The 23,844-nt window shown below is 37.4% G+C and overlaps 1 protein-coding gene across 7 annotated transcripts in view; it reads left to right on the top strand.

Annotated features, from left to right (window-relative positions):
* The window catches only part of DNM3 (dynamin 3), a 569,424-nt gene that overhangs the window by 258,207 nt on the left and 287,373 nt on the right, over nt 1–23,844 (top strand). For 5 of the 7 annotated variants that reach the window (XM_053909278.1, XM_019424838.2, XM_053909279.1 and 2 more), the window contains exons 13-14: nt 2,733–2,784; nt 3,606–3,635. In XM_053909278.1, coding sequence (XP_053765253.1) covers nt 2,733–2,784; nt 3,606–3,635 — 82 coding nt within the window. The remainder of the gene's footprint in view (nt 1–2,732; nt 2,785–3,605; nt 3,636–23,844) is intronic. The other 2 variants (XM_019424889.2, XM_019424902.2) reach the window with 1 other exon arrangement.

The following is a 23,844-nucleotide window of genomic DNA, read 5'->3' as shown; positions in this document are numbered from 1 at the left end:
TAAGGAATCATATGCTGTGTGACCTTTTATCACTGGTGCCTTCCCCAGCCTCATTTGAATGCAGTATATATTTCTTCACGAGTTTGAGTAAGGAGAAGCAGCTTAAGAAGAACTGGAGATTATAAAAGATTGCTATTTTGAACAACTTTTCTAAATGTGTGATTTGTGCTGTGCTCCTGAATCATAATATCCCATCACTTTAATTTTTTGTTTGGGGTGCCTGGGTGGCTCAGCTGGTTAAGGTCTGACTCTTGATTTTGGTTTAGGTCATGATCTCACAGTTTGTAGGTTCGAGCCCTGCATTGCACTGTCAGTGCAGAATCTGCTTGGGATATTCTCTCTCTCTCTCTCTCTCTCTCTCTCTCTCTCTCTCTCTCCCCCCTTATCCCCTCCCCCACCTTCACTTTCTCTATCAAAATAAAAATAAATAAACTTAAAACAATGTTGGGGCACCTGGGTGGCTCAGTCGGTTTGAGTGTCTGACTTGGGCTCAGGTCATGATCTCGCAGTTCATGAATTCGAGCCCTGAATCGGGCTCTGTGCTGACAGCTCGGAGCCTGCTTCAGATTTTGTGTCCCCCTCTCTCTCCACCCCACCCCTGCTTGTACTCTGTCTCTGTCTTTCAAAAATGAATAAACATAAATTTTTTTAAATAAATTGTTGATTAATGACTTTAATCTACTTTTTCTGTTTTAGACTATTTCATCAATCTCCAAAACAGCTTCTATAAACTATTAAACAACCAGTGAGAGGATTCAGTTATTACTAGTCTTCTCAGAATTACCACCAATGACTTGTGTTTTCTTGTATCAATAGGTGTTTACTCATGGATTAGCTGAAAAGAAAGCCTTCAATTCTTTTGACAGAAACAGTAACATCACATATAAATATCTGGGCTCTGGGGTTAAATTGTCGGGGTCATATCAGGCTCTTAACGCCTCTTTGCTCATGTTATAATGATATCAGTCTCATTGGACTTTTCATTCAGCAGATATTTGTTGAAGCCAAAGTAGTTTCTAGGCACTGGGGATATGGAACAGGCAAAACCCTCTGCTTACAAGGAGCTTACATTCTAATGGAAGAACACAGAAAATAGACACACAAATCAGTAAACTATATAGTATGTTTGAAGGTGAAAAGTGCCATAAAGAAAAATAGAACAGTATAAAGAGGATGAGAGTCCTGGAGGAGGGAGGCATGCAATTTTGAATAGGGTGATCATAGTAGGTCTCACTGAAAAGATAAATTTGAACAAAGACTTGAAGGAGGTGCCATCAAGAGCCATGCAGATGTATGGGGGAAGCATATCAAGGCTTCAGGTGGGAGTATGCTTGGTGGGCTCGAAAAAAAGAATGGAGTCGGTGTGGCTGGACCTCTCCAGTGAACAAGGTGGGGAGAGGTGATGATTCAAAGAGGCAGAGGGTGGGGGTCAGTTGAGTAGGGCCTGTACCATTGTAAGGACTTTTACCCTGAGTAGAATGGTATTGCATAATAGTATAGAATGTTTCAAGCGGAAGAGTGGCAAGGATCCCCTTTTTAAAAGGATCACTCACTCTGGCCTCTGTGTTGAGAATCAGTGTTAGGGGGACAAGTGTGGAAACAGAGACCCGAGTAAGTGATCACAACCACACAAGTAAGAGATGACAGTGGCTTGGACCAATGTGCTAGCAATGAAGGTGGTAAAAAGATGTTGAATTTTATTTTATTTCTTTTTAAAAGACTTTTGTTTTTAAGTAAACTCTACATCCAACATGCGGTTTCAACCTATAACTCCAAGATCAAGAGTCTCATGCTCCACCACCTGAGCCAGCCAGGCACCCCAAGCTGTTGAATTTTAATACATTGTTGAATTTTAAATACATATTAAAACGTAGAGTCAATAGCATATGCTTGTGATTGGATATGGAGTGCGAGAGAGAGAAGAATCAAGGATTTTGGCTTAAGCACTTGGAAATATGGAATTGCCACTAATTGAGGAGGGGAAAACTGTGGTGGAGCAGGTTTTAGGGAAGAGATCATAAGTTCAGTCTTGGCACATTAAGTTTGAGATGTGCATTAGACATCAAGTGGAAAGCATGAGTTGTCAAAAACATTTATGTGTCTGGAGCTGGGGAGAAAGGTCCAAGCTAGAGATCACTGTAGGAGTTGTCGGAATGTAGAATTCAAAGCATTGAGTTTGGGTAATTTCACAGAGAGTTTGGGATCTGGAATCAGACTAATTGGTACTTATTAGCTGAGTGACTTTGGGAAAGCCACTTTGCTTCTCTGTGACTCATTTTCTCCATCTGTAAAATGAGAAAAATAATAGTAACTATCTCATGGGTTAAAATTAAAATTTAAATCAAAATCACTAATACCTACAAAGCACTTAGAACATGACATTTATTTGATATGTATATTCAATAAGTATTAACTGTTAATTTTCAGTACAACTATTCTGTCTGTATACATACTAGGACATCACAAATACTTGCACAAACTCCTGTCACTGATGTAGCAATACAGCTTTTTATCCTGTGGTGTTATGTTTTTGTTTTGGGCTTGTTAATTGGTACTAATTCCCCTTAGTTGGTTTTGCTTCCAGAATTAAACTGCTTCCAGAATTTCCTTCCCGGAGTTTTGGTGTTTGCTCTGCTTCAGTTGTTGATATATTTTGAAAGCCTGTATATATTTTAATATCTGTTACTTGTTCCCAAAGTTTCTTCAGTGCTCTTCTCCTTTGCTTTTCTTAGTGCTCAGCAGAGGAGCAGTCAGGTTCACAAGAAAAACACAATTGGAAATCAGGTAGGAATTTTTAAAATAATCAGTGCATGCACTCTCCCCAAAGTTTGAACTCAGTCGCTTGATTGACTGCTTTTTAATGCAAATTAATCATGTGCAAATCTTGCTGAAAATGCAGCTTTTTGTTTTGTTTTTTGCTTTTAAGGTTTTTGGAGTGTGTTGCCTTTTTTTTTTTTTTTTTTTTGCTACTTTATGCACTTAACTTTATTGATTTATTTTAAATAACTTTTCTGCTACTTGCTCTGCTTTTCAAAATTGACTCCTTGTGTCTTACTTTGCTTGCTTATGTTACCCCTAAATTTGATTTAACATCGAATCTGTGAGTCAGTTCAAGGTTAAAATATGGTGAGTAGTTGCATGAGCTTCTGATGCTGCTGACTAGTTCACACATTTGCACAGCTTGGTAACAGTGAAGGGACAGCTCATAAAAGAAGGCAGTTGTTGGATTTATCGCTGCCATACCAAATTTTTGTTGGTTAATGAAGATGTTAATTCCTAAGAAGATCTGATCTTTTGAGTTTTTGTGTTTTGGGCTGACCAGCTGTCTCTGACTAATAGCGCTCTGCAGAGATTGCATTAACTCTGACAGTTTGCTGTTTCTTTTATGTTTTATGTGATAATGAATATTTGCATTGTTATTTCTTTTCAAGTCAAAACAATGATGATTTTATAGGTTTTTTTAAATTCAGAGGTACAATTATTGAACAAATTGAAACCTCTGCTCTAGAAGTTTTTCCATTGTTTTGAAAGGAGAAGAGGTAATAACAGACTTTATTTTAAAAACTTTTTTCTGAACTAAAGCATATAATTCTTTGCTATTTCAGGGAACCAATCTTCCGCCTTCAAGGCAAATTGTACGAGCTAAGTTCTGTAAGCTTTACTGTTGCTTTTTCATTTAGCTTCCCAAGGGCAGAGTTTGTCTTTAACTGATTAACTCAACTAGCGCTTGCTACTAATTTTTTTTTAACTTAGGTTGTCTTGTCCGTAACACTCTATCATTGATATAAAAATCCTCTTAAGAGGGTTCATCCCTTCACTGCTAATAACTTGCTGTGATTGAAAGGTATGAACTAGTATACTCTAAAATGCTGTAATAATAAACCCTTAACATTGTGGGTGCTTTGATTATTTCTCTAATTTTAATGGGCCTTAAAATAATTAAAATCATTAATGATCTTCATCTCTGTCCCTTTATGCTCTGTTGTTACAAGGTGTAAGCCTTTCTCTACCACTTGTATGATAATGTTTCCAAAAAATGTAGTTGGTACTTGTAAAAGGTGGGTATTAAACCCCTGGTTTTCGATGTATTTGTTATAAGTCAACTTAATTATAATTATTTGTATTTATTTAAAAAAATAAAACAAAACCAAAATTACATCAATTCCTATCTTACATGGCTTTAAAGTTGAATCTTTTAAAACCAGATATTGTATCTTCATTTTATGGAAGTGTAAAGATACTGTCAAATTTCTGGCATAGACATTTAAAAAAGACCAAAAAAATTACACTCTTATTTCTACCATGGATGAAGCAGCTTTAAAGTCTTTCTTCCAATTGTGCTCAAGTTGAGACTGAGATTGGAGCGTGGGCCAATTATTTGCCTCATGATGTTTTGGAAGAAACAAACTTTGGAACTAGACATTCCAGGGTTTAAATTCTGCTCTGTCACTTAGTAGCCATGTGGCCTGGGACAAACTGAACCCAAGTTTGCTCAGTTGTGTGATGGGAAAAATAGAAAACATTTCTGTAGGATGATTGATTCTGATGAGAATCAGAAATAATTTACCTAATGAGGTTTGCAGCTGGATACTGGGTGTATGCCTGCAAACAGTATAAACCTTGCTGTTAGCAGGTGGGTACTGTTCTTGAAACTTCAGGGAGAAAAAATATAAAATCTAAGAAAATTACAAAAGTTATAAAATGAGAACAATTAAACACTTGGGAAAATTAGAAGCTGTGGCAAATTGTTCTGAAGCTTGCAATGCCCAGATTAAGGCTAGATGTGTGGTATAAAGGATTTATCCATAAAACCTTCCTCATGGTCAGAAGCGCTAGCTCGTAGAAGTTTATACTTATTGGAAAAGTGAGAGTATAGTGGCATAAATGCATATTTTAAGTCAGATCTGAAAGGAAACTCCAAAGAGTTTTCAATTATAGATTGCTTCCAAATGCTAAAATAATGCTAATTGTGTTTCTGTGACTTACTTTCCCTGAGTACTTAAAAGCCCATACATTATGGAAGTTTTAAAATTCAAGAAAATAGAATTGAGTGAGTGTAATAATAGAATACAGATCCCTACCCAAAATCCTTACGGTCAGATGCACCTTTAATGCCAGAACTTTTTGGAGTTTAGAAAAAAAGTATATTGCATATTTCCTATATTACCCAATATCTCTGTGGGGTCAGAGACAGCACCCTTTAATTAAACACATCACGGTTCTACAGTAAAACAAATGAATAGTCCCATTAAGTAGATTAAATGAAAGATAAACGTATTTTTCTGTCAGGTTAGGTTTCGCTGCTTCATTTTTGTTTTGTTTGTTTGTTTTAAAAGAAAAACCTTTTACTTTGCAAGTAAAGTGTTATGAACCTGTATATCTTATATATCAGGATCAAATTCAGTCATTGAATGCAATATAGTATATTTTAGAGAATCTTTTATTGTTTTTAGCTGCTGAGCAGAAATGAACCATGATTACTTGAAATCATTTCTTTATGAATCTGAATGTCTGAGGTTGATTTCAGTTTCTACAAAAAGTTTTGGCCTATCAAAAAGCTCAAAGTCAGGGGCCATTGGAGCCCAGACTGTTAACTGATCCTGGAGTTGATGGGGCTGAAATATCCTGTGCTATCCTAGCAAGTGTTTATCCATTCTGATATTCCCTTCAGGCTCCTGGTTGTAAAAGATTCTTCTGTGCAGAATCTGCTCTGAAATATTTTAGAAGGATTTAAGGAAAGTAAAACTCCTCTTTAAAGTCAATCCCATTAGTTTTTGGCTTCCTAGAAATTTGTCATCTTGGCAGTTCCACAAGTTGATGTCAACATATGTACAAAAAAATGTGAGCACACAATTAGCCTAAAGTTGCACTGCCCAGTAATTTAACTGTAACCTTCATTCATCCCTTCACTCATCAAATATGTATCCAACACTTAAGAGTACCCAAACCTGTGGTAGATGTTTAGAATAGAATGATGAATAAATCATGGGTCCTATCCTCAAGGAGCTCACAGCCCAGTGGGGATGATGGTAAGTAAGCAAATTGAAGTTGGCCTCCTCTTTCAAGCTTAGCTCCTTCTGATCCTTCAGGTCTCACTGAAATACCACTTCTGGAATGGGCTGGCCCTGAACACGAAGATCTAAAATCACCATCCCGCCCCTCCTTGTTGACATTATCTATTATCTTGTTATCTTATTTATTTTTTCATATTCCTTCACTAGGACCTAAGCTCCATTACAGCTATTTTGTGTGTGTGTGTGTGTGTGTGTGTGTGTGTGTGTGTGTGTTGCTGAAAGCCGTGGAGTATCATTGTAAGGTTTTAAGCACAATCATAACATCTTAGAATGATTATTCTGCCTACATGTGAAAGGTTTTGAAGGGAGGATGAGATTAGAAAAAGACTAGTTAGAAGGCTGTTGCAGACAAGAGATTATGGTGATCTGGGCTAAGCTATGTGTGATGGGTTTGAGGAGAAGCTGATGAATTCAGGACATAATAAACAGGAAGAGTCTAAAGGATTTACGATGAATTGGATGTTGAGGAGAGGGCCGGGGATGATCCCCAATGCTGTTTAGATATCTGATTTAGGCACAGATGAATGGAGATGCTGTTCATGGAGAAAGAAATATGGTAAGAAACTCAGATTTGGTTTCAGCGTTAGGAAGGGTAGATATATTGAATATGAGTCTCTGTGGGAGACAGGAGTAAAAATGTCCAGAGGGACGTTTGATAAAAGTGTCTAGAGTTGAGAAGAGACGGAGAATTATTTATTCCAAAGGTAGTAGGGAGCCATTGAGATATCCAGTAGGAAAGGGATGTCATCTAACTTGTATGGTAGAACGATCTGTGTGTCAGGCATATGGGATGATTTGGAGGAGTAAAACTAGAGGTTTGGAAATTGGCGGAGATGTTTTTGAAATAATTCAGGTAAGAAAATACAAATGTTGGTAGCAATAGGTATGTGGAAGTGACAGATTCAAATTATATTTAGAGGATGGGAAGAGTTATAAATAGTTGTGGAGCTGGAAGGAGGGAGTCATCTTTCCAGGCTATGGCTAAGGGGATCCATTGACCAAGGGAGTGCAGGCGAAGGAAAAGCAGATTTCAGAGGAGATGGGAGAAGGTGGTGACTTCAGCCAGATACATTTTTTGTGCCTATTGGAAATATCAGGAGGGTTGAGGTTCAAGACTTGTCTAGACTGGAGATATGTTTTACAGCTGTCAATGTATGTACATGGTAGTCATGGAAGTCATGGGAGTAAATGAGGTTGTCTCCAATGGATAAAAACAGAAGAACATAAGGGATTTAAAGGGTAATGGAGAAATAAGAGTTAGGGCAGAATGAGGAACTGAAAAGCAGTCTAAGAAGTGAAAGAGGTAGGAAAACTTGGAGAGCAGTACAATGAGAGCCAATGAAAGAGAAGGTTTCAAGGAGGGAATGCTGATTAGTATTAGATGTTTCCTAGAGCTCAAGAAACATAGGGGAGGTTGTCAAAATAGGTGGACTGGTAGTGTTGGGGATCACCTGAGGTAGTACCAGTTCTTTTGGTCTTATGAATTACTCTTCTACCTTATAGCTAGAAGGTAGCATAAAGCTTAGAAAGCAGACAATGGAATTGATATCCTGAGCTGAGTTTTTTTTTTCCAGGAAGGCAGCAAATAAAGTCAAGAGAACAGAAGGGTTACAATTTTGAAAAGACAGGTTGAAATAAAAGATTGTATAATCTCATATGAATAGTTTTGATTGATGTATTAGGACAAGTCAACCAAGTAACAAACAACCCCAGAGTTTCAGTAGCTTAATACAGTAACAGTTTAATTGACCCTGCTGTAACAATCGACTGAAGGTCATTGAGATGCTGGTGGTGAGAGTAAGGGGCATCCATCCCTGGTTTACATGGTCAGTCATGGACTTTAGAATCTTCTTTATCCTTCTAACAGATGGGAAAGAGAAAGAAGCCTGAGTGAGGGAAGATTTAAGGACCAGCCTGAAAATGTCACACACTTGTTTGCATTTCCATTCCATTGATTGACCAGAACTGAGTCATTTGGCCTCACCTAACTGCAGGGGAAACAGAAAAATATAATCTGAACTTGCGCCCAGGATAAAGAAAAGAGGAGAGATGGTGTTGACTGAAAATTGAAAGGAAATGGGCAAGCCAGAGCACTTGGGGGGTGGGGGGGAGGAGGTTTACTGAAATTGGAGAAAATGTGTACAGTAGTCCCCTTTTATCTATGGGGGATACATTCTGAGACCCCCAGTGAATGCCTGAAATTGTGGATAGTACCAAGCCCTACATATGTGTATTTTTCTATACATACATGTGTACATACATACATACCTGTGATAAAATTTAATTTATAAATTAGTCATAGCAAGAGATTAACAATAATAGCTAATAATAAAATAGAACCATTATGGCAATAAAAGTTATGTGAGTGTGACCTCTCTCAAAATATCTTATTGTACTCATCCTTCTTGTGACGATGGGAGATGATAAAATGCCTACATGATAAGATGAAGTGTGGTGAACAACACAGGCATTGTGGCATAGCGTTTGGCTACTGACCTTGTGATGATAAGTCAGGAGGATCATCTGCTTCTGGGCTGCAGTGGACATCGGGTAACTGAAACCACAGAAAGTGAAACCTCAGATAAGGGAGGACTAACACACCAGGATTAAGGGGAAAAGGTGGTAGGTTGATGGTTGAAGTCTGTGAGTGGGATGCTGTATCTCAAGGTGGGCAAGAGAATGGCACCTGAAAGAAAGTCAGAGATGTTATTGGAATAAGAAAGAACAGACACTGGAAGAAGGGAAGGACAAATGATAAGTACAGATATTTGTAGAGCATTGTTTGTCTTCAGAGGGTGTGGGCAGCTGAAGAGAAATGGAGACGAAATTTCCTAGATTTAAGGTCTAGGATATATTGAAGCCAGGAGGATCACATGATTGTTAATCCATTCCTTTAGTTATAAGAATCTGGGACAGGAAGGCACAGCTGACATGCTCATTGGTCCAGACTGCACCCAACTGTGATTGTACAATTAGAAGGAATTTTTCCTTAGGCAGGAAGCAAGGCAGCTACTTACAGGGGCTTGCATGTCAGGGCACCTTCTGGTCCTGGGCTTATTGTTTTGTTTTCCACCAATGTGCCTTCTATTGCTTTAGATTGGAGTATGAAATTTAGCTTTCCCAAACCTACAAGGCTCTGGATAACTGGATTCGCAAACTTCTTGAATTGTTGGCCACAAGCAGAAAAGACCTTTCTCCTCAGAACAGATGATGATCTCATCCCTCCCTACTTTCTTGAAAGCTAGCTTCTTTTCTGTAGGTCTCAAAAAATTATCGACATACCCTCTACAGGTCTCAAAAAATTACCCACACACCCCAACATCCTGAAATTTGCCTACTAAGTCCCCTAGTTATTCAGCTGCTATAAGTACATGGTTTGAGACCAATGTTACAAGAGGTGAGCGTTTACTCAGCTATTTTATAATGGTTAAGAAAGATTGACAACTCCTAGGCTACAGTAGAGGGCGCTGCACAGCCCCTCCTCCTCATCCCTCCATTCAGCTTATTCTACCTTTCTGGGTCTGCTGCTCAACTCCCACCCTCACCTGACTTCCCAGGTACTATTATCTATATCAGGATTCTTTCAGGTGTAAATTTCGGAAAAAATTAACTTACACGACCTTGGGAAAAAAGTGAATTAATTCGTTTACATGTTTGAATATTTCAGAAATAAAGTTAAGTACTCTTTAACCCATGGTTCAAACAGTGTCAGAATAAACTAGATGAACTCTTTCCATTTTTTGGTTCTGCTTCTTTGCTGTTGGCTCTACTCTTAGAGTCCAAAGGACTGCAACATAACAGCTGTCAGCCCCTGGGGGATTTCCTTCCTACTTTGAATCCAGCAGAAATAAATTAATCTTCCTCCCGGAGGTTTCAAAAAAACTCCTGAGGTTCACTCTGATTGAATAGGCTTGGATCTGTGCTTATTCCTGAGCCAGTCACTATGGCCAGAGAATGAAGTGTACTGATTGCCTTAGGCCAGACCACCTGGGCTTCTTCACCTTCTTCTGGGTGTGGGCTCTTCACCTCAAAGAGCTATTGTTGGAAGAAGAGAAAATAGACCCTGGAGGTTGTGTATCAGAGATGATGGCTACAGGTGCTTGTTGAGCATTGTTTGTCTTCACAAAAGTTTAATTTGGATAATAGGATTCTTAATGTATGTTGTCTTCTTAAAGGAATATAAAATGGTTAATACCGCTTTATTAAAACCCTATGGTTCGTTTACTGATTAATGATTTTTTTTCCAGTTCATCCTTTGACTTTCTCCCCCCACTTCACCTTCCTCTTCCTTTCTTTTGAAAATACATTTCTGTGAACTATATTAAGATGAGAAGTGGTGCAGTGGTTTTTCAGAGCTGGAGCTCTGAGAAGCCACTGTGTGGCCAGGAGCAAATTATTTAATTTCCTGTTCCTTAGGTATCTAAAGAAGCTGATAAAAAATGGTAACTGCTTCATGAAATTTTTGTAAGTATTAAATGAGATAATACAAGTTAAGTACCTACAACAGGGCCTGGCTGATAATAAGTCCTATATAAAGTGCTTGCTATTATAATGGTTGTTGTTGTATATCTATATTATTTTGTTAGTCTTCAAGAAAGATAGTAAAATAATTGTTTTTATTTTCTAATTGATCCTTTTCCTCCCTTGGAAGTGGGAAGACTGCTACAAAACAACAATGAATTCTGTATATCCAGTAACGATTCATGGATTAATTTTTGAGGATAGATTTCTGAGTACAGAACAAAGAAAAAACTCCCTACCCCAATATTCTAATAAGCAGTTAAATGTATTTTTAAATAGATATTATAATTTTTTAAACCAGTCAACACTTCTTTATCAAATTGTCATTAAAAGTACTAAAAAAACATTTGTAGGAAGAATTGAATTTTTGTTCTACCTCTCTATTGATCTTCAAGGTGGCCAGTTTTAGTGAAAACTCTGTCAGGGCTATAACTAGTGCTTTGTTGTTGTTGTTTTTATAGAAATAACTGAATAATTAAAAATTATCAAATATTTGTAGGAAGGTAGAATATATACCTTTAAGAATGTATGATGCATACCTGTATTCATTATGCATTACATAGATGCCCCTGTCAGCAAAGAAATACTAATGTGATTTTTACTAAGTATACTGGATTGCATTTTAGGAAACATTTTTAAAATTGTGCAATTCAAGTCATTTGGGAATATAATTTGTTATGCCAGTACACGCATATATCACAACTGCTTTCGCATGTATCATATGTGTAAAATGAGATCTTTTGTTCCTAGCTGTGTTTCTTTCCTGTTAGGAGAATACAGCATTGTTTGTTGCCACTTAGTGTGACATTTAAATCTTCAAGTTTATAAATGAATTCTGAGACTGCCATTTTCTGTGATGTGTTAGTTTCCTGGGGCTGTCATAACAAAGTACCACAAACAGAGTGGCTTAAAACAAGAGAAATACATTCTCTCACAGTTCTGGAGGGCTACAAGTCTGAAAAGTGTCTTTAGGTCATATTCCCTGTGAAAGTTCTAGGGAGGAACCTTTCTTGCCTCTTTCTGGCTGTTCATGGCTCTGCATTCCTTGGCTTGTGGCAGCTTGACTCTAATCTGCACCTCCGTCTTTTCATGGCTGCTTATGCTCTGTATGCGTCTGCTTCTGTGCAGACGCCAGTCATTGGATGTGGAGCCCACTCTAATTCAGTATGACCTCGTCTTAACTAATTACATCTACAAAGATCCTATTTCCAAGTAGAGTCACATTCTGTGGTTCCAGATGGAAGTGAATTTTGGGAGACTGGATTCAAGTCACTACACCTTGGCCACTTGTAGATTTTTTCTTTTTCTTTCCTTTTTTAAAAAATGGCTTACTATAGTAAGACTTTATCTGGAGTTTAGCTATACAGTATGCTGATGTACTTTAATGGTTTATTAAACTAAGAATTTATAAATTGGACCATTGGAGCTTTAAAAGATATTTTCTTTATTCTGTTTGGAGAAAAGACTAATACCTTCTGTTATTGACATAAAGTGGTGCTATTCTTCTGCATGGTACCATTAAAATCTTTTGATTAGTTGCTGTTTTTTTTTTTTTAGGATTGCTTCTTGAGAATTTATCTGTTTCTCTAAAGTTTGTAGCACACAGATAATACATCATGAGGAAAAAAAAGGAAACACTGAACACTTTTAAGTGATAATACACAAACTCCCTTTTTCCTCATTCATGTTCTGCCTCATCTAGTCTTCTCTCCAGTCTTACCCCCTCAAGAGAGGGAAGAAGTTGGGGGAGGAGAGGTAGAGAGAGAGAACCAAGAGTCAGACAGACAAATATGGTGTGGAGCCATAAATCCATCTTTAGATTTGGGAATTTGCATTTTCAAAACCTACCAAGAAGAAAGTTTTTATCAAGTATTTACTTAAAAAAATAAATAAATGGATAAAGGGATGAATGGCTGTCCACTCCCATCGGTTCTATAGAAATCCTAACAGTTAACATTGATTACTTACAGTGTTTCAGGTACTTCATACATTAACTCATTAACTCCTTCCAAGAACCCTGTGAGATAGGTGCCCTTAGTATTTCAGTTTTACAGATAAGGAAACTGAGGCATGGATAGGCCTAGTAATGTGTCCAGTCTTACAGTTTATACATGACAGCATCAGGATTCAAATCCAGGCAATTTGATTCTAATATTTGTTCTTTTAATTACACTGTTAAACCACTGCTTCTAATAGTTTGTAAATTGCGTCAAGAATCTCAGTCTCAGTTGTGGCAAATCACATTACTTAAATCCATTCACTGTCATTTTTATTTATTACTTAAATTGTTTCTTAATCTAAATCTGATTGATCCTGAATAGAATGAACTTAGGTTTGTATAAATTAATCTGATTGTGGCAGTCAGTTTGGGCCGCTGTAACAAAATACTGTAGATTGGGTGACTTAAACAACAGACATTTATTTCTCACGATTCTGGAAGCTAGAAGTCTGAGACCAGGGTGCCATTGTGGTCGAGTTCTTGGTGAGGGCCCTCTTCCTGGTTATATTCTTACATGCCCTTCCTTGGTGCAGGAAAAGAGAGAGGGAGAGATCCTGTGTCATCTCTTAGTTATGTATGTATGTATTTTCAAAGGAGACCCCAGGCCCAATGTGGGGCTTGAACTCATGACCCTGAGATCAAGAGTCACATGTTCTACTGAGTCAGTCAGGTGCCCCTCTTCTCTCTCTTTTTTTTTTTTTTTAGTTTATTTTTAAGAGAGTGTGGCCCCAGGTGTGCACGGGTGAGGGACAGGGGGAGAGAGAGAGAAAGAGAGAGAGAGAGAGAGAGAGAGAGAGAGAGAGAGAGAGAGAGAGAGAGAGAATCCCAAGTAGGCTGGAATCTCACAAACCAGAACCAAACTGTGAGATCATGACCTGAGCTGAAATCAAGAATTGGGTACTTAACTGACTGAGCCACTCAGGTGCCCTTCTCCTCCTCTCTTTCTAAGGGTATTAATACCATCGTGGGGATTCCACCTGCATGACCTCATGTAACCCTGATTGTCTCTCAAAGGCCCCACCTCTTAATACCATCCCATCAGAGATTAGAGTTTCAATGTATATATATTTGGGGGGAATAATAATGTTCACTTCATGGCACTGATTAACAATGAAAAACTGTAATAGCTGTTAGAACGTGTTTCCTTTTTTCCCTCAATTCCATGGAAATATCTCCAGAGAGGCCAATCAACAGCTTATAAAATACAACAATCTTTATTTTATTTTTTTTTATTATTTTTTTTTTTATTTTATTTTATTTTTTATTTATTTTTTTTATTTTTTAATATATGAAATTTACTGTCAAATTGGTTTCCATACAACACCCAGTGCTCATCCCAAAAGGTGCCCTCCTCAATACCCATCACCCACCCTGCCCTCCCTCCCACCCCCCATCAACCCTCAGTTTGTTCTCAGTTTTTAACAGTCTCTTATGCTTTGGCTCTCTCCCACTCTAACCTCTTTTTTTTTTTTTTTTTTTTTTCCTTCCCCTCCCCCATGGGTTTCTGTTATGTTTCTCAGGATCCACATAAGAGTGAAACCATATGGTATCTGTCTTTCTCACAACAATCTTTATTTTAATAAAATAGAGGATGGAATCTGTGAAAGCCACACTTAGCAAAATGTATGGCCTTCTAAATTGTTCTGTATCTTTTAAAATCTCGACTTCTATTTGGAATAGCACTTAATGTATGCCTCATCATTTTTTCCAGAACATACACAGAGGTGCTTACTATATTTTTATGGCCAAGTTGCATTTTAATTGAAGGTATAGGGCTTAATATCAGTGAGGAGCAAATCCTATCTACTCAAAATTACCTTGAAAAATGCCTTCAGTGGACAGAATCTAGCCCTGCATTTCAGCTGTGGTCTTTTAAGAATTTTATTTATTTATTTATTTTTTAACATTTATTCATTTTTGAGAGACAGAGTGAACAGGAAAGGGGCAGAGAGAGAGGGAGACACAGAATCCGAAGCAGGTTACAGGCTTTGAGCTGTCAGCACAGAGCCCTACATGGGGCTCAAACCCAATCATGACCTGAGCCGATGTTGGACGTTTAACCGACTGAGCCACCCAGGCAGCCCATCAACTATGGTTTTTTTCTTGGGGCAGAAGAGGCCTGGTTTTGTTTTTCCAGGGAAAAGGGTACCTGGGAGAACTAAGGGCTTCTCCTTCCTCTCTCCTACTAGCTAGCTCACAGCTACCCCTTTCCTCCCTGCTTCCTTCTTTTCCTCCCTGCTTCCTTCTTTTCCTCCCTCTGCCTCTTTTTTTCCTCTTTCTCCTGTTTTATTGCAAAGCATGATGTGTTTGATTCCAGGTAAGTTCAGTGCCTGGGTGAGTTGAATTCTCTGGAATTTTTGTAACATTTAAACATTTTGTTTTCTCTCACTATTATTTTATCAACCACCATAATTTCAGATCTGAATGTTCCCCTGAACTAACAGATAAATGACATCTTAGAGTCTTTCCATCTATGACTAATTTCAGTATTTATGGACATTGGGGTTGTATCATTTCCCGGGTTCTCAACAAGTAGCTCTCACTGTTTTAATTTCTACTTCTTTAATCTCCATTCCACATCTCAGAGAAGTTTCCACTTTATTCCTACATACAGGCTTGTGATGGACGCACACTGGTTGCCCTGCCCTCCTACACACATCCCTTCCTGCTCTTGGTGTCTCACCCACTGCACCCCTTCCTGCTCCTGGTGTCTCGCCCACTGCACCCCTTCCTGCTCCTGGTGTCTTGCCCACATCTGCTGCAGCTTCAGGTTGCTCTCGTTTCCATTCCTCACCAGTTAGATCATCATCTAGTCCCTTGGCCACAGACACTTTTTAAGTAGTTTGTCAGGATAGAGTTGTAACTCTAAAAAGGCAGAGGGGTGCCTGGGTGGCTTAGTCTGTTGAGCGTCTGACTCCTGATTTCGGTTTGGGTCATGATCTAATGAGTCATGAGTTCGAGTCCTGCATCGGGCTCTGCAGTGTCAGTGTGGAGCCTGCTTGGGATTTTCTCTCTCTCCCTCTCTTTGCCCCTCCCCTGCTCATGCTCTCTCTCTCTCAAAGTAAATAAACAAAAAAAAAAACTTAAAAAAAAAGTAAAAAATAAATAAAAAGGCAGAAATGGCTCCTGAAGTGTTTTTTTTTTTATTTTTTGCTTCAAGCCTTCCCTTGTGTGCACTACATAGCTAATTTGTAAAAGTTTCAATGTAGTGTTTGATTTTGAAGTTATAATGTTCATTTGTTACATAAGAAATATAGGAACACATTTTCATTGTGAAGAAATTACATAGTGCTGAACAAGTAGATATATGCTTGACTCTCACCCGATCCCACTCACTTCCATAGATATAACCTCTCTCGTCATTTTAGAGTACATATACATGCATACACACACACCCAAACACATGCGCGCGCACACACACACACACACACATACATGGTTTGGGATTTTAAAAAATAAAAGTGGTCGCAAATATTGTACGTTTTTTACACTGTAGTTACAAGCTCCACAAAGGCAAGGACTTTTTGTCTGTTTTGTTCATTGATAGATCCGTAGCACTTAGAACCTGTTGTATGGTAGACGCTTAGTCGATTTTTTTTTGAAGTAACTTTAGCCACTTAATGATGTCTTAGAGATTTTTCCATGTAAACACACAGAAGACAACTAAACTTCTTTAACTGGTATATAGTATTACTGTATATTGCACAGTGTAGATGTGCCATTGTTAATTTAATGATTCCCCTGAGGATAGGATTGTTTTATTTCCAGTGTTTCCTAAAAAAATACAACAGCTGAACCAGTTTATAGACCCCTACAACTATATATGCAAGTACCTGAATTCCCAACACTGGATAATTATATTTTATATAATTTTGGATAATTTGATGGGAACAATAATGTATTATTTTGATTTTCATTTCACTTATTGAAGCTTGTAAGGCATCCTTTAAGATATTTAAGAGATATTTATATCCCATCTCCAATGAAATGTCTGATTGTGTCTCTGCCCATTTTGAAGGGACTGTTATGTTATTTTCTTATTGTGCAAGTATTTTCTGAGTGTTATTTGATTTTATTATACATTATGAAACAAAAATTGTAATTTTGATCTGGACAAATTTTTCAATTTTTTGCAGCATTTATATTTAACTTGCTTATATTTTCTTCTGATGGTTATATGAAAATGAAATTATTTTCTTACTGCTCACATACTTCTATCCTTTAAACCTTAATCATTTATGTCTATAATTTACTAGTGAGAGAAATATTTTTCATGTGTTAACCACTAGTATTCTTTTTTGTAATTAGCTGTTCATGCCTTTGCTAATATTCTCTTTTAAAGTTTTTATACTTTTTGATTCATAAAATTTTATACAAAATGACATTGATAATTTGTTGTATTGATTAGCAAGTATTTTTTTCATTAACTCTTGTATGTTTTAATTTTACTTACAAAGTTTTTGAGGTAAAGTTTAAAAACATGTTTTGTAGTAATACCTATTGCTCTTTTTTTTTCTCTTTTTTCTACTGCATTTATGTTTAGGAAGGTAGTGTCCACCTCAAGAGAAGCTAAATATTTACCCATGTATTTGTAGCATTTTTATGAAGTCTTTATTGTAATTTGTCCCTGTAATTCACTTGGGATTTATCATAGTAGGAAGTAAGGCAGGGGATGCCTGGGTGGCTCATTCGGTTAGTGTCTGACTTCGGCTCAGGTCATGACCTCGCGGTTTGTGAGTTCAAGCCCTACATCGGGCTCTGTGCTGACAGCTCAGAGCCTGGAGCCTGTTTCAGGTTCTGTGTCTCCCTCTCTCTCTGCCCCTCCCCCCCCCCCCCCCCCCCCACACACACACACACACTCTATCTCTCTAAAAAATAAGCATTAAGAACAGGGTGCCTGGGTGGCTCAGTTGGTTAAGTGTGTGACTTCGGCCCAGGTCATGATCTCACGGTCCGTGAGTTCGAGCCCCGCATCGGGCTCTGTGCTGACAGCCCAGAGCCTGGAGCCTGCTTTGGATTCTGTGTCTCCCTCTCTCTCTGTCCCTCCCCTGCTCATGCTCTGTCCCTCTCTGTCTCAAAAATAAATAAGACATTAAAAAATATTTTTTAAATAAACATTAAAAAAATTTATTTTTTTAATTAAAAAATGTTTTTTTAACGTTTATTTATTATCGAAAGACGAGAGAGTCAGAGCGTGAGCAGGGGAGGGGCAGAGGGAGAGGGAGATGTAGAATCCGAAGCAGGCTCCAGGCTCCGGGCTGTCAGCACAGAGCCCAACACGGGGCTCGAACTCACAAACCTCGAGGTCATGACCTGAGCCGAAGTCAGACACTTAACTGACTGAGCCACCCAGGTCCCCCCAAAAAAAATTTTTTTAAAAGAAAGTAAGGCACTAACTTGGGGAGCAGAGTGTAGGTGTTAAAAGCATGATGGATTCTGAAGCCTGATTGTCAGGCTTCAATATTTGGCTCTGCTACTTGCCAGCCATGGGCAAGTTACGTAACAGCTCTGTGCCTTAGTTTCCCCATTTGCAAAAGGGATGTGATTATTGTATCTACCTCTTAGAATTAATGTGATTAAACGGATTTGTGTATGTAAAGCACTGAGTACTGTGCTTTATACATTATTATTATTGACAGTGACAATAATAATATAATAATTATTGTTAAAATTTTATTCCAGAGGAGCAGATGTCCAAATATAATTGAATGATCTATCTCATCACTGTTGATTTGCAACACTTCCTTAATCATATAATAATGTCAATAATAATAGGGATAATCATAGCAGCTCATAGTTCTTGAGAGCTTCCTCTATGGCTACGTATTGCACTAAGTGCAATCCTTACATTTCTACAGCACCTTATAAAGTAGGTTGCATTGTTTCTTCTGTTTATAAATGATGTAACTCAAGCTTAGAAAAGTTAACTAGTCCACTCTAGGTCATACAGTGGATAAATGGCAGAATTCTGGCCCCAGTCCAGGTCATAGATGAGCTCTTATCCTAGGATCTGTATCTGGGTTTTGTATCCTGTCCCGCCATTTGTTGATTTTCGTACAGTGACCCACTTTTAAATTATTGCAGCTGTCTAATACATTTTAATATCTGCTAGGTCATTTCCTTTCATTTCTCCTCTTTTTAAAAACTATTTTCCTTTTGTACATTACTCATTCTTTCAGTTGAAGATTAAAATCTTGTCATGTTCCAACTACAATTCTATTTGAATTTTGATAAGATATTTGTAAAGCCTATAAATTACTATGAGAAGTCCTGTTGTTTCACATTCTTTTATCCCATCCAATCAGATGGTGATTTCTTCAGTTAATTATTATAATTTCCTGTTTTTTCCTTAATGTAGGTAAATTCACATTTATTGTTAAAATATAAAATAATGTAGAAATACCCTTATGCTGTGATTATGAAGGAAATGTTTTTTAAGTATACTAATTATTTATTGCTATGTGATACTATTGATTTTTAAGCACTTATTGTGTATCAGTGGGAATTGACTGGATTCTCTAATAATTTTTCATTTAATTATAATTTTTATCTTACCTGTTTGTAATGGGAATGTTTTATTTAATAGGAATGAATGTTTGTTATCATTTGATGTTAGCTTATAGTTTAAAATAGATTTATTGTGATAAAGAAATGAATTCATCTTTTTCTCTGTATCTGACATTCTCTTTCAGAAATGAGCATTTAATTGAGATTATTATGCTCTTACATATTGAACAAGTTATGTAATTTATTATATTGATAGATTTACTAACCATCCTTGCTTTTCTAGCATAAACATGATTTCATCATTAGGAGGTGATTCTTTTGCCACTGAATTAGTTTTCCTGCTATTTAATTAAAGATTAGTATATTTTGCCTATGACATAAAGTTATCCTTTATAAAAAATAAATGAATATGTTTAGAAATTAATGAAAAAGATGAATGAATATGCAATACTATTGAAATTCCTACTAAAAGAGAGATGTCACAGAAATTCCTACTGAAACAGAAATGTCACAGAAATTGAGGAGAAAGGTTGTTATGCCTTATTCTTGATCATCTCAATTTGCTTGATAAAACAGGAAGCTGGGGTGGTTGTTAACTGCCTGGGGAGTGGGAGTTACTTGGGAGCTTTAAGAAGATGGTGAAATTCAGTACAGTTACCAAGTGAATTGTTAAGAGGAGCAAAAGGGCTTATATCCTTTGGCCAGCGCACATGCTGAAACTCTAGTGTAGAGACGCTAATTTCTGTATTTGTTATAGTGAGAGAGCCCCATTTCCTTCATTTTAGCCAATTAAGGTTAGCAAAGGACAAATTAGAAAACTTCACTGATTACAAAGTTGTCATGGGATATTCTGTTAGTGATGATGGCCATGTTCTATACCTGAAGGTCTTTTTTGTTTTTTGTTTTTTGTTGTTTTTTTTTTTTTTTTTTTTGTGATGCAACATGCCCAAGTTCTTATAGATCTTTTTTTTTTCAATATATGAAATTTATTGTCAAATTGGTTTCCATACAATACCCAGTGCTCATCCCAAAAGGTGCCCTCCTCAATACCCATCACCCCCCCCCCCCCCACCCCCCATCAACCCTCAGTTTGTTCTCAGTTTTTAAGACAGAGCTTTGGCTCTCTCCCACTCTAACCTCTTTTTTTTTCCTTTCCCTCCCCCATGGGTTTCTGTTAAGTTTCTCAGGATCCACATAAGAGTGAAAACATATGGTATCTGTCTTTCTCTGTATGGCTTATTTCACTTAGCATAACAGTCTCCAGTTCCATCCACGTTGCTACAAAGGGCCATATTTCATTCTTTCTCATTGCCACGTAGTACTCCATTGTATATATAAACCACAATTTCTTTATCCATTCATCAGTTGATGGACATTTAGGCTCTTTCCACAATTTGGCTATTGTTGAGAGTGCTGCTATAAACATTGGGGTACAAGTGCCCCTATGCATCAGCACTCCTGTATCCCTTGGGTAAATTCCTAGCAGTGCTATTGCTGGGTCATAGGGTAGGTCTATTTTTAATTTTCTGAGGAACCTCCACACTGTTTTCCAGAGTGGCTGCACCAGTTTGCATTCCTGCCAACAGTGCAAGAGGGTTCCCATTTCTCCACATCCTCTCCAGCATCTATAGTCTCCTGATTTGTTCATTTTGGCCACTTTGACTGGCGTGAGGTGATATCTGAGTGTGGTTTTGATTTGTATTTCCCTGATGAGGAGTGACGTTGAGCATCTTTTCATGTGCCTGTTGGCCATCTGGATGTCTTCTTTAGAGAAGTGTCTATTCATGTTTTCTGCCCATTTCCCGGAAGGTCTTTTTGAAAGGATGTCACTGGTTCGCTATCACAGTGAAAATAGAAAAAGAAGTTGAGAAATTTTTGTATATATTTCCAATAGAGCTCTTTTGTTGTTTTCGTTCATTGCCTCCCATATTGAAATCAAATCCGCTCAACATAAGTATGCTCCCAATTCACCATGACCAAGACAAATTGTAGTTTCTGTCCCTGAAGCACGAATCTTTTCATACTCAGTGCAATAACATTATAGAACTTGTCCTTAGTTAGTGTTTAGCCCAAGATCCTCAAAATACAGAGACATCCTTACATTCTCAAGATATTTCACCAAGAGAATGCTGAGGAATGCTGAGAATGCTCCTAGGAAAGAAAGCTGATGTTGACCATGTCAGTTTAGATACGGGAGGATCTGTGATCAGCCTGTGGGCTCCTTTCTAGGCATCAGTACAGACTTGCTCTATCTTGAACCTCTGTCAAGCTACCTAAATGTCAGAGCATTAATCCCAGCATTAGTGTAAATTGCTGGGACATTTTATTGTAATTTTTTAAAAAATGTTGTTTTGTCATGGGATAATCCCATGTGAGAACAATTTTACTTTTTTCTCAAAAAAGTAGATGAATGGATAAAGAAGATGTGGTTCTTTGGAATATTACTTGGCAATGAGAAAGAATGAAATCATGCCATTTGTGGCAACATGGATGGAACTGGAAGGTATGCTGAGTGAAATTAGTCAGTCAGAGAAAGACAGATATCATATGTTTTCACTCATATGTGGATCTTGAGAAACTTAACAGAAGACCATGGAGAAAGGGAAGGGGAAAAAGTAGTTACAAACAGAGAGAGAGGGAGGCAAACCACAAGAGACCCTTAAATACAGAGAACAAACTGAGGGTGGATGGGGGGTGTTGGGGGAGAGGGAAAATGGGTGATGAGTATTGAGGAGGGCACTTCCTGGGATGAGCACTGGGTATTTTATGTAAGTCAATTTGACAATAAATTATATTTTTTAAAAAGTATATATCTTCTGATCTTAGGGTCTCAGATTTCCCAGATTATAGCTATACATGTCAGTTCAAAATTCTACTTGCCGTAAATCCCTTATCCCTTTATGGATTCCCTCCTTTTCTTCTCTCTCCAGACATTTCAATGAGCAGGTCTCTTAAAGCTTCTGTGGAATCATATTAACTTTCCCTTGGGAGTAGTTTGCATGGTGATTGTAATTTTTTTTAATATTGAAATTTCATCTTTATATAAAGTCAGTGGACATAGGTTTAATAGCATACATTGGTCTCTCATGTTAGTTTGTATTATGTGAAAGGCCAGAGCAATTCTAAACACTAATGTGGCATAACTTTGTTTGTTTGTTTGTTTGTTTGTTTGTTTGTCTGTTTAAAGACCAGGAGGTGTTTCAGTTCAGTGTCTTCTAATGATGCTAATGTTTAGCATCTATTGAGTGCTTTTAGGGGCCAAGCATTAAAACCAAGGCTTCTATGTTGAAATACCAAAGTATTCTTGTTGAATACTTTCAAGAGCTTTATGAAAGTTTGGTTATCATTGTCCCCATTGATTGATGAAGAACGTAGAGTCGCAGTCTTAAAGTGACTTTCTTAAGGTTACTTCATTGCAAATGATAGGGCTGGGTCTTTACTCTGACATGACATTATGAAAATTGCCAAATATACAGAAGAGCTAGAAGGATAGTTCTGTGAATGTCCATATATACTTACTATCTAGATTTAGCAGAGGTTAACTCTTGGTCATGTTTGCTGTATCTGTGTGTGTGTGTGTGTGTGTGTGTGTGTGTGTGTGTGTGTGTGTACTATTTGTAAGTAAGTGGCAGGCATCATGACAATTCATCTCCAAATACTCCAGCCCCCACATTTCTTAAGAAAAAAAGTCATTCTGCTTTATGTCCAAACCACTATTTTCTCACCTAAGAAAATTAATAGTAATTCCTAATACACTCTTTCATCCTTGTGATTTAATTGCAGTGGTCCTAACAGCTTGAAAGACTTAATGCTGGGCTCAGATTTATCTGAAAAATCCTGGAAAGATCAATGTGGTTTATTTGTTTAGCAGTATATATTTCCTAATTATATAAGGATATAATTATGTAAGACTTTTCAGAGGTGGTCTCTTAACCAAATTGTAAACATATAGAATCTTAGCAAAACTAAGAAATAAAATGTCTTACCCCTAAAGTTCCTATGAAATCTTTCTGACTCAACAACCAACCCATTCCTCTCCTTAGTAGGGAGTTCTGTTAGGCTGAATTCTACAGGGTGAATGTTCCCTCTTCACGAAATGAGTGTCCTAGTTTCATAAATGAATCTGAATTCCTTGAAGCTTTGCACTGTGCGTTTGCCTCACCAAATAATTGGCCGAAGTTTTCGTCCTGACTCTGGTGAGGTTATTTACACTGTTAGTGCGTGATGGATTATTCCTGTGGGTAGATTTTTTGATGCACTGCCTTTTCTATTGCTTGAATGGAGCACTGCTTGGGAAGAGTGTACATAAATAAAAATGAGCTTGGGAAATGCAAATATGAATCTGAAATGATGTCGTCATCATAATTTAAGTCATTTCTAATACCTATGGTTATTCTTGGTCTACAATGCAATATGAAATCTTTATATATGGACTTCTACCACCTCCAGCTCCTTTTCTAAGTTTTAATTCAAGTCCTTATTGACTTTTCATAAATGTCTTTTATGAGTAAGCACTAACATAAATAAAACCTTAGTATAATAGTAACTCACTTTCTTGTTTCCTGCCCCAGTCTACTAAAAATGATCTTCTTAATTAAGGTAAGAAAGTGTTAGCAAAATTTGTATTCTCAGTTTTTTTCTCTTCAAAAGTTTTTAACTTCTCCAGCAACTCTGGTCTTCCTGTTGACCTGCTGTAAAGAGGAGGAGGGGAAAGGAAAAGGAGGATTTGTTTTTGAGAACTCA

Source organism: Panthera pardus, unplaced genomic scaffold, assembly GCF_024362965.1.
Source record: "Panthera pardus isolate Hobbes unplaced genomic scaffold, ASM2436296v1 HiC_scaffold_21, whole genome shotgun sequence".
Lineage (NCBI taxonomy): Eukaryota > Metazoa > Chordata > Mammalia > Carnivora > Felidae > Panthera > Panthera pardus.
The sequence above is the reverse complement of the archived record's forward strand: the minus strand, read 5'-3'. Positions and strand labels throughout refer to the sequence as shown.